At 39.2% G+C, this 16,179-nt stretch overlaps 1 protein-coding gene across 2 annotated transcripts in view; it reads left to right on the top strand.

The window, feature by feature from the left end:
- Positions 1–365: 365 nt before the first annotated feature.
- Positions 366–16,179, top strand: part of pip5kl1 (phosphatidylinositol-4-phosphate 5-kinase-like 1) — an 82,851-nt gene continuing 67,037 nt past the window's right edge. For both annotated transcript variants that reach the window (XM_061980641.1, XM_061980642.1), the window contains exons 1-4: positions 366–472; positions 6,069–6,158; positions 13,260–13,362; positions 13,478–13,524. In XM_061980641.1, the coding sequence (XP_061836625.1) occupies positions 470–472; positions 6,069–6,158; positions 13,260–13,362; positions 13,478–13,524 (243 nt within the window). In that variant the 5' untranslated portion in view covers positions 366–469. The remainder of the gene's footprint in view (positions 473–6,068; positions 6,159–13,259; positions 13,363–13,477; positions 13,525–16,179) is intronic.

The following is a 16,179-nucleotide window of genomic DNA, read 5'->3' as shown; positions in this document are numbered from 1 at the left end:
GTAAAGTTACGGTATTTTGAAATAAGGAATATACTACTTTAATCGTGAAAGCCAAATGTGAGCTTAATGTAACATCAAATAAATCAAATTTAAAAAAAATAATATATATATAAAAAAAAAAAACATCAGCAAAGTTAGTAAAGGGACATTGATTGATTGATTGAGACTTTTATTAGTAGATTGCACAGTACAGTACATATTCCGTACAATTGACCACTAAATGGTAACACCCGAATAAGTCGGGGTCCACGTTAATCAATTCATGATAGATGGATGGAAAGAGAAACCAAGATAGAGAGATTGGGAAGGGATAAAAAAAACATCAACAGAGGTGTACGTCATTAACAGTAATTGCACGATGTCATCCAATAGGGGGCAGTAGATACTCGTATACTAATTTTAGCAGCAAAAGTTTAGAAGCAAGAAGAAGAGCACCAGGAAACGTCAAGAGAAGATCCCTCGCAGAGAAATGGTAAGAGGAATAAGATCAATTTATTTTCAAAAAAGGGACCTAAAGATCATAATGTCACAGTCTGTGGAAGTCATGGTTTTCGGTTAATTAGAATCTAACACAATAATAGACATATCCGCACTTTGTTTGGCATAGCGTTTAATTATGTTTTGTTTACATTTATTGGGTCCAGTCGTTTTACGTTTATAGACGCATTTAGGTTGATGTTCTCTCATTAGACGGCGAGTGTGATACTTTCATTGGCGACAATCTCAGCTATGGCGAGACTGTTTTACGTCATCAAAGTTAAGAGCTTTATTCAGCGTGCGCTGCTGGAGCTGAACAAGTTTACCGTCACATTGTGATGGAACACCCTCCTTTCCCACCAAGTACTCGTCATCATGTCTGTGTGAGACGATGTATATTTATATAGCTACTGAAAATGATGATCTAAAAATATTCCGAAAAAGTAATCAAAATATATATTTTTTTGTTTTCAAAATAAGACTTCTGGTTAACCTTCTATGTTAAGTTAAAGTACCAATGATTGTCACACACTAGAGATGTCCGATAAAGGCTTTTTTGCCGATATTGTCCAACTCTTAATTACCGATTCCCATATAACCGATACCGATATATACAGTCGTGGAATTAACACATTATTATGCCTAATTTTGTTGTGATGCCCCGCTGGATGCATTACAATGCAACAAGGTTTTCCAAAATAAATCAACTCAAGTTATGGGAAAAAAATGCCAACATGGCACTGCCATATTTATTATTGAAGTCACAAAGTGCATTATTTTTTTTAACATGCCTCAAAACAGCAGCTTGGAATTTGGGACATGCTCTCCCTGAGAGAGCATGAGGAGGTTGAGGTTGGGGGGGTTGAGGTGTGGGGGGCGGGCGGGGGGGTGTAGCAGGGGGTGTATATTGTAGCATCCCGGAAGAGTTAATGCTGCAAAGGGTTCTGGGTATTTGTTCTGTTGTGTTTATGTTGTGTTACGGTGCGGATGTTCTCCCGAAATGTGTTTGTCATTCTTGTTTGGTGTGGGTTCACAGTGTGGCGCATATTTGTAACAGTGTTAAAGTTGTTTATACGGCCACCCTCAGTGTGAACTGTATGGCTGTTGACCAAGTATGCGTGCATTCACATGTGTCTTGCATTCACGTGTGTCTTGCATTCATATATATATATATGTGTGTGTGTGTGCGTGTGTGCGTGTGTGCGTGTGTGCGTGCGTGCGTGCGTGCGTGCGTGCGTGCGTGCGTGCGTGCGTAAAAAGCCGTAGATATTATGTGATTGGGCCGGCACGCAAAGGAAGTGCCTTTAAGGTTTACTGGCGCTCTGTACTTCTCCCTACGTCCGTGTACACAGCGGCGTTTTAAAAACTTTTGGAAACTGATACCGATAATTTTGAAACCGATACCGATAATTTCCGATATTACATTTTAAAGTATTTATAGGCCGATATCGGCAGTCCGATATTATCGGACATCCCTATCACACACACACTAGGTGTAGTGAAATTATCCTCTGTATTTGACCCATCACCCTTGATCACTCCCTGGGAGGTGAGGGGAGCAGTGAGCAGCAGCGGTGGCCACGCCCGGGAATAATTTTGGCGATTTATTGATGCTGAGTGTCAAGCATGGAGGTAATGGGTCCCATTTTTATAGTCTTTGGTTTGACTCGGCCGGGGTTTGAACTCACGACCTGCCGATCTCAGGGCGGACACTCTAACCATGCCATGTTTGTTAGGATAGGATATACGGTATATTGCCAAAAGTATTTGGCCACCTGCCTTGACTCACATATGAACTTGAAGTGCCATCCCATTCCTAACCCATAGGGTTCAATATGATGTCGGTCCACCTGGCTGTCCACAAGGTTGCGGAGTGTGTTTATAGGAATTTTCCATCATTCTTTCATTCATTCATTGGTGAGGTCACACACTGATGTTGGTCGAGAAGGCCCGGCTCTCATTCTCCGTTCTAATTCATCCCAAAGGTGTTCTATCGAGTTCAGGTCAGGACTCTGTGCAGGCCAGTCAAGTTCATCCACACCAGACTCAGTCATCCATGTCTTTATTGACCTTGCTTTGTGCACTGGTGCACAGTCATGTTGGAAGAGGAAGGGGACCGCTCCAAACTGTTCCCACAGTTTGGGAGCATGGAATTGTCCAAAATGTTTTGGTATCCTGGAGCTTTCAAAGTTCCTTTCACTGGAACTAAGGGGCCAAGCCCAACTCCTGAAAAATAACCCCACACCATAATTCCTCCTCCACCAAATTTCACACTCGGCACAATGCAGTCCGAAATGTACCGTTCTCCTGGCAACCTCCAAACCCAGACTCGTCCATCAGATTGCCAGATGGAAAAGTGTGACTCATCACTTCAGAGAACGCGTCTCCACTGCTCTAGAGTCCAGTGGCGACGTTCTTTACATCACTGCATCTGGCGCTTTGCATTGGACTTGGTGATGTATGGCTTAGTTGCAGCTGCTCGGCCATGGAAACCCATTCCATTAAGCTCTCTGCGTACTGTACGTGGGCTAATTGGAAGGTCACATGAAGTTTGGAGCTCTGTAGCAACTGACTGTGTAGAAAGTCGGCGACCTCTTTGCACTATCAAATCAAATCAACTTTATTTATAAAGCACATTTTGCGCTTCAGCATCCGCTGACCCCTCTCTGTCAGTTTATGTGGCCTACCACTTGGTGGCTGAGTTGCTGTTGTTCCCAAACTCTTCCATTTTCTTATAATAAAGCTGACAGTAGACTTTGGAATATTTAGGAGCGAGGACTTTTCAAGACTGGATTTGTTGCACAGGTGGCATCCTATGACAGTTCCACGCTGGAAACCACTGAGCTCCTGAGAGCGGCCCATTCTTTCACAAATGTTTGTAGAAACAGTCTCCATGCCTAAGTACTTGATTTTATATACCTGTGGCCGGGCCAAGTGATTAGGACACCTGATTCTGATCACTTGGATGGGTGGCCAAATACTTTTGGCAGTATAGTGTACTTTTGTTAATACTTCACTGGGGAACTTATGTGGTTGCAGTCCATATTTTGTAAATAAAGTAACAAAAGTAATACGTAATGATAAACTAAAGATGAGTAATAAATAATAAATATTTCGCACAGATAATTGCACTATGTATAGATGAATAATAAAATAAAGCACTATATTACACACCAAGAAAAAAGCTGATAACAGTACCGTATTTTCCGGACTATAAGGTTCACTTAAAATCCTTTTTTTTTTCTCAATACTTGACAGTGCGCCTTATTACCCGGTGCGCCTAACATACGGAATAATTCTGGTTATGCTTACCGACCTCGAAGCTATTTTATTTGGTACATGGTGAAATATGTGTGACCAGTAGATGGCAGTCAAACATAAAAGATACGTGTAGACTGCAATATAATGGCAGTCACACACAAGAGATACGTGTAGACCGTAAGATGACTTAAGTAAACAACCCCAACATTTTATATGTTTCATTGAAAATATAGAACATTACACACGGCACTCAAAAATCTATTAAAATATTTTAGTATGACTGGTAAGCTATTAAGCCGCACCGCTTGATGGATTGTACTGTGCTTCAACACACAAGTATTATTATGGTGCGTGTATAAGGTAAGACATATTATCTGGCGTTTTGTTTCGCAATATTATGCAAAAGCAACTTTTCTTACCTTCTGGTGCCTGCTGATCTGTATTTGGGATCTGCATAAGTCTTGAAAAATTGCGCACGTCCACATTTGTAGTCCGTAGTCGATAAGCTTGCTATGGGACATTCACCCTTTGGTGTTGCTATTTCTAATATAAAGTAGTGTAAAGGTCTTACTTATATCTGCCATGAAAGCGCTAAAACATACGTAGTGAGTTTACATAATTCACCCAAGGAACTTTAGTTATTAGAGTTCCGGTCGGACTGTTTTTCACGGGACACATTTCCGGCGGATGAGGAGATGCTGCTCCGTTATTGATTTAAGTAAAGCCTGAATGTCATTAAAACAGTTAGCTCCATCTTTTGACACTTCTTCCAATCCCGTCCTTGCACGCTATACCGCTACAACAAAGATGACGGGGAGAAGACGCTGCCGAAAGTGAGCCACGTAAATAAGACCGCCCACAAAACGGCGCATTTGAAGCGGCTTGATGACTATCTGTAAAACATAGAGCCCGAATAGAAAACGCTCTAAAGCCTGCAGACTTTTTTGGGGCTCTGGGAATCACTAATAAGCCGGAGTTCTTTAAACGCAGATTTCTGGCCGGGACGTATGGTACAATGCAATCAGCAAGATAGGATGGAGCTAGACCGTTTAGTATTTTATACATAAATGGTAAAACCTTAAAGTCATCTTAAATGCACAGGAAGCCAGTGCAGGTGAGCCAGTATAGGCGTAATATGTTCAAACATATAATTATTTGGAAATGTTAGGCTGGTTGTATTAAAAACATAATAGGCCTTACATTTGGCTGCCTTCTTTTGTTTACTCAAGTGTGGGTTAGCACTTCAGCCTCAAAGTTGGGAAAATGTTCCTCACCTGACATTTGTTTTTCAATTCTTGGCATGTCTCATACATAACTATAGAAATGACACTATCCATCCATCCATTTTTTACCGCTTGTCCCTTTTGGGGTCGCTGCAGCCTATCTCAGCTGCATTCGGGTGGAAGGCGGGGTACACCCTGGACAAGTCGCCACCTCATCGCAGGGCCAACACAGATAGACAGACAACATTCACACTCAAATTCACACACTAGGGCCAATTTAGTGTTGCCAATCAACCTATCCCCAGGTGCATGTCTTTGGAGGTGGGAGAAAGCCGGAGTACCCGTAGGGAACCCACGCAGTCACTAAAGCTTCTTAAATCATGAATGCATCCCAGTCTGTGTACATCAAGCATTATATTTGTTTTGTAATAAGTTCTAAGCCCTCTGTAAACGTGACTCGCAAGAACAAAGAAACATGAAACCCTTACGGCCTATGTGTCAAAGTCAAGGCCCGCGGGATGATATTTGATTAGTATTACAACAGGCCACAGCCACCTGTTGCTGTTTTGCACGCACCAATACTCCACCAGTGTTGGCGCTAGGATTTTTCAAAATGGGGTCCCAGGGACCTCATCAGGTCCCACTCTTTTGTAACCATTTTGAAAACAAATGATAAATGTATGCATTATCCTGTTACATCTCACATTCTATATTGTGTTTTGGAAAAAGGTTGTCATCAACATTACTTAATTCATTAAAAAAATAATACAAAAGAAAACAAATCTTTATGCATATGTGAATTTATTCAGTTATAAACATTCATTCACTTTCTTCTTTCCTTCATGGATCTAAACTTTACCACTGCCGGTATTTTCTTCTAAATTTGTATTGTAATATTTTCAGAATGTGTTTGTTGTATTTTTGGCCAAAGTAAGACAAAGAAAAAAATCTGAAGTTATCTTCATTTTTTAGTTTTAATGCCATGATTTTAATAGTCTGGTCCCGTGTGTACATTTTTTCCTCCATGCAACCCTGAGCTAAAATGAATTTGACACCCCTGCCCTACGGAATTTAATTCTCAGGGTTTTGTGTTTACTTGGTTTTCAGGCTACGGGAGTGGATCAAGCTGCCGGCATGAGTCTGATTGTCTTCAGTCTTCTGCTGATGACTTACTATTCTATCTGGGTCATCATTCTGGTAGGTCGGAAAACTGTTCTTTTAATATTTTGGTGAATTCAAAACGTAAAACGCAAAGTACAAATTAAAAATTAGAATCCTCTAAAGGTTCTACAATTGGGAATTTCACCAACATATTTACAATTTTAAAAAACAAACTCAATAGTTACATTACACAAAAATGTTCAAAAGGGTCATTTAAGCAAAAACAACTTTTTTTAACCTGTTGACCAATGTTCCCTCTAACTTTTTTTTTGAGTTTGAGCAAACCCACAAACTTTCTTAGCATACTGTGATCAGCATCAGACATTCACACTGGCTATGCCAGTTTCCATAACGTGATACAAGAAATTACATGACTTAATAAAATAATAAATAGTTATACAAGTAATTTATATTAGACTAATTTTAATATACATACTATTTATTTTGTTATAGGAGTGCTTTGCTGTTTTGAAGGACCTTCTGCAAAAAGCTAGTCAAAGATCATCTCTGATAGCACTTTAGTGTTTTTCAGAACCTGCTTCAAAAATATAAGTCTCACAAGTTTTTTTTAACTAACCTTGCCGGCAAACATTTGAATAGTCAGAATGATGAAAAAGAGAGGACCTACAATGGAACCTTGAGGAACACCACGAGTATAACTAAAGGAGTTGAACAAATGACTACTCACTGCATCTGAAGTAAACATGCTACAGCAACACCTTAGTTATGTAAATTACATTACCAAAAAAAATTGCAAGGGCCAAAAAGGACAGGACCTAAGGCAGAGGTGTCCAAAGTGTAGCCCGGGGGCCAATTGCGGCCCGCAACTATTTTTTTTAACAGACCGGGGTAACGGACTGTCTTATTGTGGCAGTCCGCTCCCTGTATAATCAGTGTCAGAGCTTGGTCCGCATTGCCGGCAGTAAGTCGGACCCGTTTCCAGTGAGGGTTGGACTCCGCCAAGGCTGCCCTTTGTCGCCGATTCTGTTCATAACCTTTATGGACAGAATTTCTAGGCGCAGTCAGGGCGTTGAGGGTATCTGGTTTGGTGGCTGCCGGATTCGGTCTCTGCTATTTGCAGATGATGTGGTCCTGATGGCTTCATCTGGCCAAGATCTTCAGCTCTCACTGGATCGGTTCGCAGCCGAGTGTGAAGCGACTGGGATGGGAATCAGCACCTCCAAGTCCGAGTCCATGGTTCTCGCCCGGAAAAGGGTGGAGTGCCATCTCCGGGTTGGGGAGGAGATCTTGCCCCAAGTGTAGGAGTTCAAGTACCTCGGAGTCTTGTTCACGAGTGAGGGAAGAGTGGATCGTGAGATCGACAGGCGGATCGGTGCGGCGTCTTCAGTAATGCGGACGCTGTATCGATTCGTTGTGGTGAAGAAGGAGCTGAGCCGGAAGGCAAAGCTCTCGATTTACCGGTTGATCTACGTTCCCATCCTCACCTATGGTCATGAGCTTTGGGTCATGACCGAAAGGACAAGATCACGGGTACAAGCGGCCGAAATGAGTGTCCTCCGCCGGGTGGCGGGGCTCTCCCTTAGAGATAGGGTGAGAAGCTCTGTCATCCAGGAGGAGCTCAAAGTAAAGATGCTGCTCCTCCACATCGAGAGGAGCCAGATGAGGTGGTTCGGGCATTTGGTCAGGATGCCACCCGAAAGCCTCCCTAGGGAGGTGTTTCGGGCACGTCCGACTGGTAGGAGGCCGTGGGGAAGACCCAAGACACGTTGGGAAGACTATCTCTCCCGGCTGGCCTGGGAACGCCTCGGGATACCCCGGGAGGAGCTGGGCGAAGTGGCTGTGGAGAGGGAAGTCTGGGCTTCCCTGCTTAGGCTGCTGCCGCCGCGACCCGACCTCGGATAAGCGGAAGAAGATGGATGGATGGATGGACCGCGGCACATTTAAAAAATACTATTTAAAAAAATAAATAAATAAATAAAAAAGAGAGAAAGAAATTGAACGAGAAAAAATTGCAATGTTAACTGTAATAACGCAAAGCTGCCATACATGCTTTTCTTTCTTTAAAGATGTCATTACTTAAAAATAATAATTAATAAATATTGAATGATGTCAAATACAGACCACTCTTTTGAATTCACCCTCTGGTTAACTAGCATCCAAGTGATCATGGAGCTTGTGGAAGAAGAGTGTGATCTCCCTGGTACTTCTGCCATCAGCTGATTAAAAAATTGACACTGCTGCAGTTGCTTTTTTATAAGTCAGACACATGCTTAGTTTGCTAACCTACAAAACAAGTACGTGTGCAGTACGTATGTTGACAGCAAATATGCATATGGAAAAAACTGCAGAAAATTCAATATAAATATGCAGGAATGTGTGTTTGAATAAATGATAAATAATAAATGATAAATGGGTTGTACTTGTATAGCGCTTTTCTACCTTCAAGGTACTCAAAGCGCTTTGACACTACTTCCACATTTACCCATTCACACACACATTCACACACTGATGGAGGGAGCTGCCATGCAAGGCGCTAACCAGCACCCATCAGGAGCAAGGGTGAAGTGTCTTGCTCACGACACAACGGACATGACGAGGTTGGTACTAGGTGGGGATTGAACCAGGGACCCTCGGGTCGCGCACGGCCACTCTTCCACTGCGCCACGCCGTCCCTATATAACCTGTCTTTATTCATTATGATCATAAATCATTTGGTTTCCCTTCACTTCACAGTGTAAGGTGGAGACCCTTTGTCAGCGCTTATTGCTCAATCCAATCCACCAGTAAGTCCACGTTTTTCGCAGTTACCTTACTCCACCGCAGCTGCACCTGTGGTACCTACAGCGCATGACCGTAACTACCATTAAAGACATCGAAGTCATGTCCTCAGTATTTTTTGAATTGACAAAAATAACATGATATGACTGACTGCAGATGTACTATATGTAGCACATCGTGTGTGCTGTACATCACCACGCGGTAGGTCATCCTCTCTCAATATATGATCTTTGGTCATGCACAGCACGGCTACATCTCCAGAAAACAACGTAACGCAGTGAAGTCCACTTTTACTTTAAACATAATCTAATCCAAAATGTGCTGTCAACTATGGCTGCAATGATTAGTCGGCAAATGTCGACAATAAAATTTGTCGCCGACAATTATATTTATTATTATTATTTATTATATAGTCGTGACGTCATCACTCTGGTTTTTCCGGGCAGAAGTGGGTCACTCGCAAAAACATTGCCAGTGATAACATGTACAGTTTGAGGATAGTTCTTCTTATACTTGTTAAAAACCTTGCTCATTTTGCAAAGCGGATCTTGTTTTTATGGCAGTACATCTGAGATATGTAAGCATTCAAAGCAGAGACATGTCGTCGGACATTTGGAGGGAGGATGCTTACAAGCTTCTACCGGTTGTGTGAAAAATCAGAATGGTTTTTATTGCCATTGTTTGAGAACGGGTTCACAAACTAGGAATTGTTCTTGGTGCAACATAAAACACATAACACAGAATAGGTAATAAAATGAGCTGTGCCTGAGCCATCAGATCTTGTTAATAACTACCATATTAGACAAAGTCAGCCTGCTAAACTTTATCTACATCAATTCAAGTACGTTTTAAAGCAACGTCAATTTGCAATGCCGAAAAAAAGGCCCTCCAACAAATGCGAACCACACACACGCACACATACACACACAGAGAGAGAGACAGGCACCAATGCGAAGGTATCCTAAGATTAAACATACAATCTATTAAATAGCCAACATTTTAATAATTAATCAAATACAGAATTCTACACATTGAGTATGTTAGAGTGCTAAAACTGCCAAGAGTTAATCAATAATCAATACACTAATGTGCAGCTTTTTAAACATCCCAAAATACTTTTCTTTTTCAGGTAGTTAGATTTTGTGTTTTGTTGTTTGTTTCATTGCTGCTATTTTAACTGTTTTTTAAATACATAAACAAGGTTAATTGTTTTTTTTGTACTTTGCCTTTATTTTATTTTAAATGGACAACATTTTAAGTCACTTTAATTTTTGTAACAGCTGAATGAGCAGCACAGTTACAGAATAAATAAATATTTATTAATTAATTAGTCATCTTTGTTGTTCGTAATCACATGCCTAAAATAATTTAGAAGTCGATGAAAAAATTAGAGCCATTAATGTGTACACCTTATTATCTGATAAGTGGACTAATCGTTAAGATAATTGTTGACTCATCGACTATCAAAATAATCGTTAGTTGCAACTAGGGCTGGGCGATATATCGATATACTTGATATATCGCGGGTTTGTCTCTGTGCGATATAGAAAATGACTAAATCGTGATATTCGAGTATGCGTTCTCACGCAGTTGCTTTTAGTTGCGGGCATTACACTACAGGTGTTTCTCACTCTTTGTTGTCTGTCCTTCTCACAGAGACATAAAACAAGCGCACCTTATTACATACGTCACATACGTATACGCCCTCGCGGAGCAGAGAGGTAGCGGCATGGGTAACGCTAGCTGTGGTGCGAGCGGTAATACGAGAGAAAGAAGGTGCGAATCTGGTAACAAATGAAGGAAGAATTAATTCCCAAGAAAAACAGCAGGGGGTCCATTGTCTGGCGGTGGTTTGGCTTCAAGTGGGAATATGTCGAACAGACAACCGTAATTTGTCAAGTGTGGGGAAAAAGCGTTGCTACAAAAAGTAGCATTACTGATAATATGTAGCATCATTTGAAAAGTCACCCGCTAGAGAATGAAGAGTGTTTGAAACTACGCATGTCAACATCTCCTTTCGGTGCCACACCAACAAAATGCCGAGGCAACCATTTCCACATCCACACCGTATGAAAAACATAGTCAACAGAAGAAGATAACGTCCGCAGGAACCTACCACATAGCGAAGGACATACACTATTTGATTTCCTATTATGCAGCTCATTTCTATTTGACAGTTATTGAAATATCTTGTGTGATATCATGCACAAAAGTGCACTTTATTTGTTTTAAACTATTGTAGTGGCGTTCTGTACAAAAAGTGCACTTTAATTTAGTGTTGTTTTGATATGTCATCTTAGTGACATCATGCACAAAAGTGCACTAATAACTTGTTTTAAAATGTCTCTGACAATCTTGCACTTTCTGTTTTGAAATGACATGAATGTTTGTGCCACTGCTTAATAACTGTTTAATAAATACAGTTTTGGTCAATTGACTTAGTTGTGATTTCCCTCTCTGCATGAAAGATTAAAATGAGCATATATTAATGCAGTATGAACAAGAAGGTTTTAATGTAGGCACAGAATCATCATACTGCTGTTATTATATGCATCAAGTGTTCATTCAAGGCTAAGGCAAAATATCGAGATATGGCCTAAAAATATTGAGATATTTAAAAAAACACCATATCGCCCAGCCTTAGTTGCAACCCTACCGTCAACATAACATTAACATTAAATTTAACTGACGTAACTAATGTTGGTTGTACCTGAATTAAATAGATGTGAAACGCTGTCAGTATAATACTGTTGTCATGTTAGTCAGGTTCTGTTCACACAGAGCAAGCCCTGCCACAGTCATTAAGAGAACTAGCCTACAAGATGGACATACTGAAGTTTTTCAATAAAGTACGTTTTTACAACTGTTGGAAGTAACAATTCGCTCCAGCTAAGAGCTAACAGTCCCATGTACCGTATTTTTCGGAGTATAAGTCGCACCGGAGTATAAGTCGCACCTGCCGAAAATGCATAATAAAGAAGGAAAAAAATATATAAATCGCAAACTATGAAAAAAAACTGCGACTTATAGTTCGAAAAATACGGTAATTAATAAACCAGGTGCTCCCCATTTCGATAGAGGGAAAACCTGTCTAGCAAACCAAATCGAAATTGTTAGCATTATGGTTAGATTTCTGCCACTTGTTTTAGCTCTGAAAAAAAGAAAGCCGAGCTCATTCACATATAATTATCATCAGAAATTCCGATATATGAACAACAATAACTCCACCACCTCTTGTGAGCAAACAAATATTGCAAGTGCAAAAATCATGTGAATCAATTGGGGACTCTGCCCCCCCCCCCTCATCTTGAGACCTAATGATGCCCCTGGCTGGTCATAAAACATGTATTGAACTAAGTTACATTGGAAAGTTGTACATAATGTGTTTTTTTTACAGTTCAAGTTGACTTTTAGATTCGGTTTAAGATGTACCATGCGCACCAAACATGGAAGCAGTGCGCACCTTAGAGGGAACATTGGTCACCACTCAGGACTCACCTGAACTAATTCTGCCCACAATGCGGACTTGTGACTAAACTATTGGGCCAGACAGAGAAATTAAAATTACCTAACGATCAAAAGAAAAAAATCATTTTTATATTTGAATATTTTTTTAATCACACTTTTTATTTATGTGTTTTCTCTGATTCAACTCCTCAGATATACCATGTATTAAAAACCTCTCCAGACACTTCTGAGTTTGTGTTTTGACACAAAATATTTTTTTATCCACGATTAGTAGGGTAAAAACTTGTTCCTAAAATGAAGTTTTTTTAAATTTGTGTAACGAACTTGATTCAATATAAAGTAGTTACATCATGTGTTGGCCTGACAATGCTGATACTGCTACTTAAAATTTTCAGGATCATTGAATCATTACAATTTTGATCATGGAATGGCAGTGTAACAATATCAATTAATATTTGAAATATTTCCTACTATTGGCTCCGATTAAATCTTTAGGATTTTATCCTTAAAGCCCTCCTATGTTCAGGGACTTATTTTTTTAGTTTGTAAACAGTAACAAAAACGACAAAAAATAAATTTAACAGTAAAAAAATATCGATCCAACCCAAAAAATGCAGTTCCGCTTTAAACTATGTATGTTTCAATCAGGTATCAGATAAAATAATGCAACCGTAAATAATATGTTACTGCATACCTCAGCAGCCAAATTAGGAGCATTTGTAAACCATTTTGAAATGCTTATGTTATCATTTATATTATAAATCATATATTGTGATATCTCATTATTGTAAGAGGCTGCAATATATATCGCGATTCCTAGTGTCCATCCGAAAGGTCTTATTGCAACTGTCAAATGATCGAACTGCTTTTGTTATTGTTCATATAGGACAGCTTTTAAACTGAAATGTTGTCATCCTTTTTCGTTTCCAGCCTTTCGTAGACAGCAATCATGTACTCCACAAGTATTTTCTTCCACGGGAGTATTCTGTAATTCTGCCTGGCATTGCAGCCGTAGTACTACTCCTTTGTATTGGTAAGCTTCACACTCGTACATAGAAATTACCTCTACCCTCATTAACTTCCCCGCATGACACAATCAGTTCTGCGTTTTGCATTTATCATTAATTCCTTATCTTTTATCTCCACAGGGGCCTTCACTGCGTTTGTCATGTGGAAAAATCAGAAGCCAAAAAAGGTTAATTAATCACATGATGTGATTAAGTATATTGTTACTGTAAATCTGCAAAATCATTCCACTATTCTTTTATTATTTTTGTAAATAGTTTGGGTTGTAGTGATATTTAGGGGTTCCACTATTCATTTCAATGTTATTGATATGTTAAAAAAAACTACAGATCTGATTTTAATAAAAAAATCAGCCTTTATTTTGGATTTCTACTTTTGAAGAATGGATTTATCTTAGTGGACTACTGAACCCTCCTCTGACAATACAATATTGGTATTTGCCTTCTTATTAAAAAATGTAATCACTTTTAGCCTTTAGACATTGTGACTTGCATTTGAATGGATGTGTGTGGGCGCGTGCATCAAAAGGTTGTGCAAGAAATTATTAGATTATCATCATTTTTGTCCAGGCCATTTACACTAAGCATTTTTAAAGTAATATCTGATTTCCATTTGTTATGGTTTTGTAAATGTATCACATTTGTCGTTTCTGATTATTTTAGAGCTTCCTGTGGGTTTTTCCTTCTTGGAATAAGGGTACTAACAATTTTGCCCTCATCTATTATATATTACATAAAATAGTTCCGTAAAATAAGCTTTATCCCATTGTGTATGAATTATAAAATTACATTACCATAACAATGACCTCTGCTCTAATAAATGTGGTGCCCCAATTAGTAGTTAAGTGTAAAAAAGATAAGTGCCTCACACATCAAGTAGATGGCGTCTTTGTCTCCCTTCAAAAAGTGCAATATTAGGTGGTACCAATAGATTACTGGAGGTTTTGTACCACTTTGCTGATCCCAGATTTTGAGCACATAACATAATTTATTGCTGAAGCCTTGGTTCAAACTTTGTCTCCTGTGCGGTCCTGATTTGTTGAAAAGCCAACCATCACAAATGTGCAAAATATGAAGTTACACAAGAAGAGAGGTAATGAAAGACATTTCAAATGAGTCAATGAAAGCTTTTGTGAAAGGAAACTCGGATAAAAAAGGAGATATCAGATCAAATGAAGACCAAGACATCAGATCAGATCAAAAAGGGCAAATGTGAATTAGGGAAGGAGACGTCTAACTGAAAGAAAGTGAAGTGATTATATTTGTATAGAGCTTTTTCTAATCATAGAGATTGTGAAGAATAAAAAGCAACAAGATTTAATGGACAAGCAATAAAAGGCTCCTGATGACTAAAAAATACCACTGAACATTAAACCCCCCCCCCCAGCAAAATAGAACATGTCCAATGTATTGTCAAGGAATTGAGATTCTACATCTACTTTTTCTACTAATTTTTTGTAAGATCAAAGTTGGGACAATGTATACATTGAAAACGATGTCGATGATGCAAACCTTGTCCATTGAAACAACTTACTAGGAATTAAAATAGAAACAATCAATCATGAATGATAGAAGGACCAAAAAATGCTTGCAACAAGAACAATATATTGCATAAAGAACATTTATAACACAAAGATATACAGAGGCAAAACGCAAGTACAAAATGTATAAGAACAGGCTAACTAGCATACTACTAACATGTAGGAAAGAATATTAGTCAGTTATTAGAAAAATAACATGAGAGCAACATTGGGCATCATAAATAGTTTTAATACAAATGGTGCTAAGAAGAATTACCCTGAATACTTCTCAAACGTAAATGTAAAAAATGACAACATGAACAAAGTAGTTGAAAGCTTTAATAAATACTCTGCAAATATTTGACCAACTCTGGAGGAAAAGATTCTGACACTGTAGACATAAATCACAACCGCCCTGAGATCGGTAGGTTGTGAGTTCAAACCCCGAGTCATACCAAAGACTATAAAAATGGGACCCATTACCTCCCTGCTTGGCAATCAGTATCCAGGGTTGGAATTGGGGGTTAAATCACCAAAAATGATTCCCGGGCGCGGCCACCACTGCTACTCACTGCTCCCCTCATCTCCCAGGGGGTGATCAAGGGTGATGGGTCAAATGCAGAGAATAATTTCGCCACACCTAGTGTGTGTGTGTGTGACAATCATGGATACTTTAACTTAACTTTAACTTTTAACTCAAGGGTGTGACAAAAGAGGAAATAACCAATTTTGTGAAAAAATGGAAACCCAAGACCGCAAATGATTGTAACGGAATTGATATGGAAACAATAAATACGGTTATTGAAGAGATTTCAGAACCTTTCAGAACCTTTAACATACTGTACGTGTAACAGCAACCTATCATTTCAAACAGGCTAATTCACAAACAAAATTAAAATAGCAAAAGTAGCACCAATTTTTAAGACTGGAGACTAACACCGGTTTACAAACGGGTTGGCTCTGTATCCGTATTGGTTTTTAGTGAGCGTTCCACTTTTTTTTCTTTTTTTTTTTTTATTATTTTATTCTGTCTCTGTACTTCAACAATTTTCTCAAATTATCGAAAAATTGTTTAACAACAGATTGGACAAATTCATGAATAAAAGTGGAACACTCACAGACAACCAATACGGATACAGAGCCAACATTTGAACATCGATGGCACTAATCGAAATAACGAAAGTGATTACCAACGCAATAGATGGTACACACTGGGCAGCAGCCCTGTTTATGCCTCGAACAAAAGCATTTGACACAATTAATCATAATATCTTCATAAACAAATTACAACAGTATGGCATCAAA

The sequence above is a fragment of the Nerophis lumbriciformis genome, linkage group LG20, assembly GCF_033978685.3.
Source record: "Nerophis lumbriciformis linkage group LG20, RoL_Nlum_v2.1, whole genome shotgun sequence".
Taxonomy (NCBI): domain Eukaryota; kingdom Metazoa; phylum Chordata; class Actinopteri; order Syngnathiformes; family Syngnathidae; genus Nerophis; species Nerophis lumbriciformis.
Note: the sequence above shows the minus strand (reverse complement) of the source record. Positions and strands in the feature narration are given on the sequence as shown.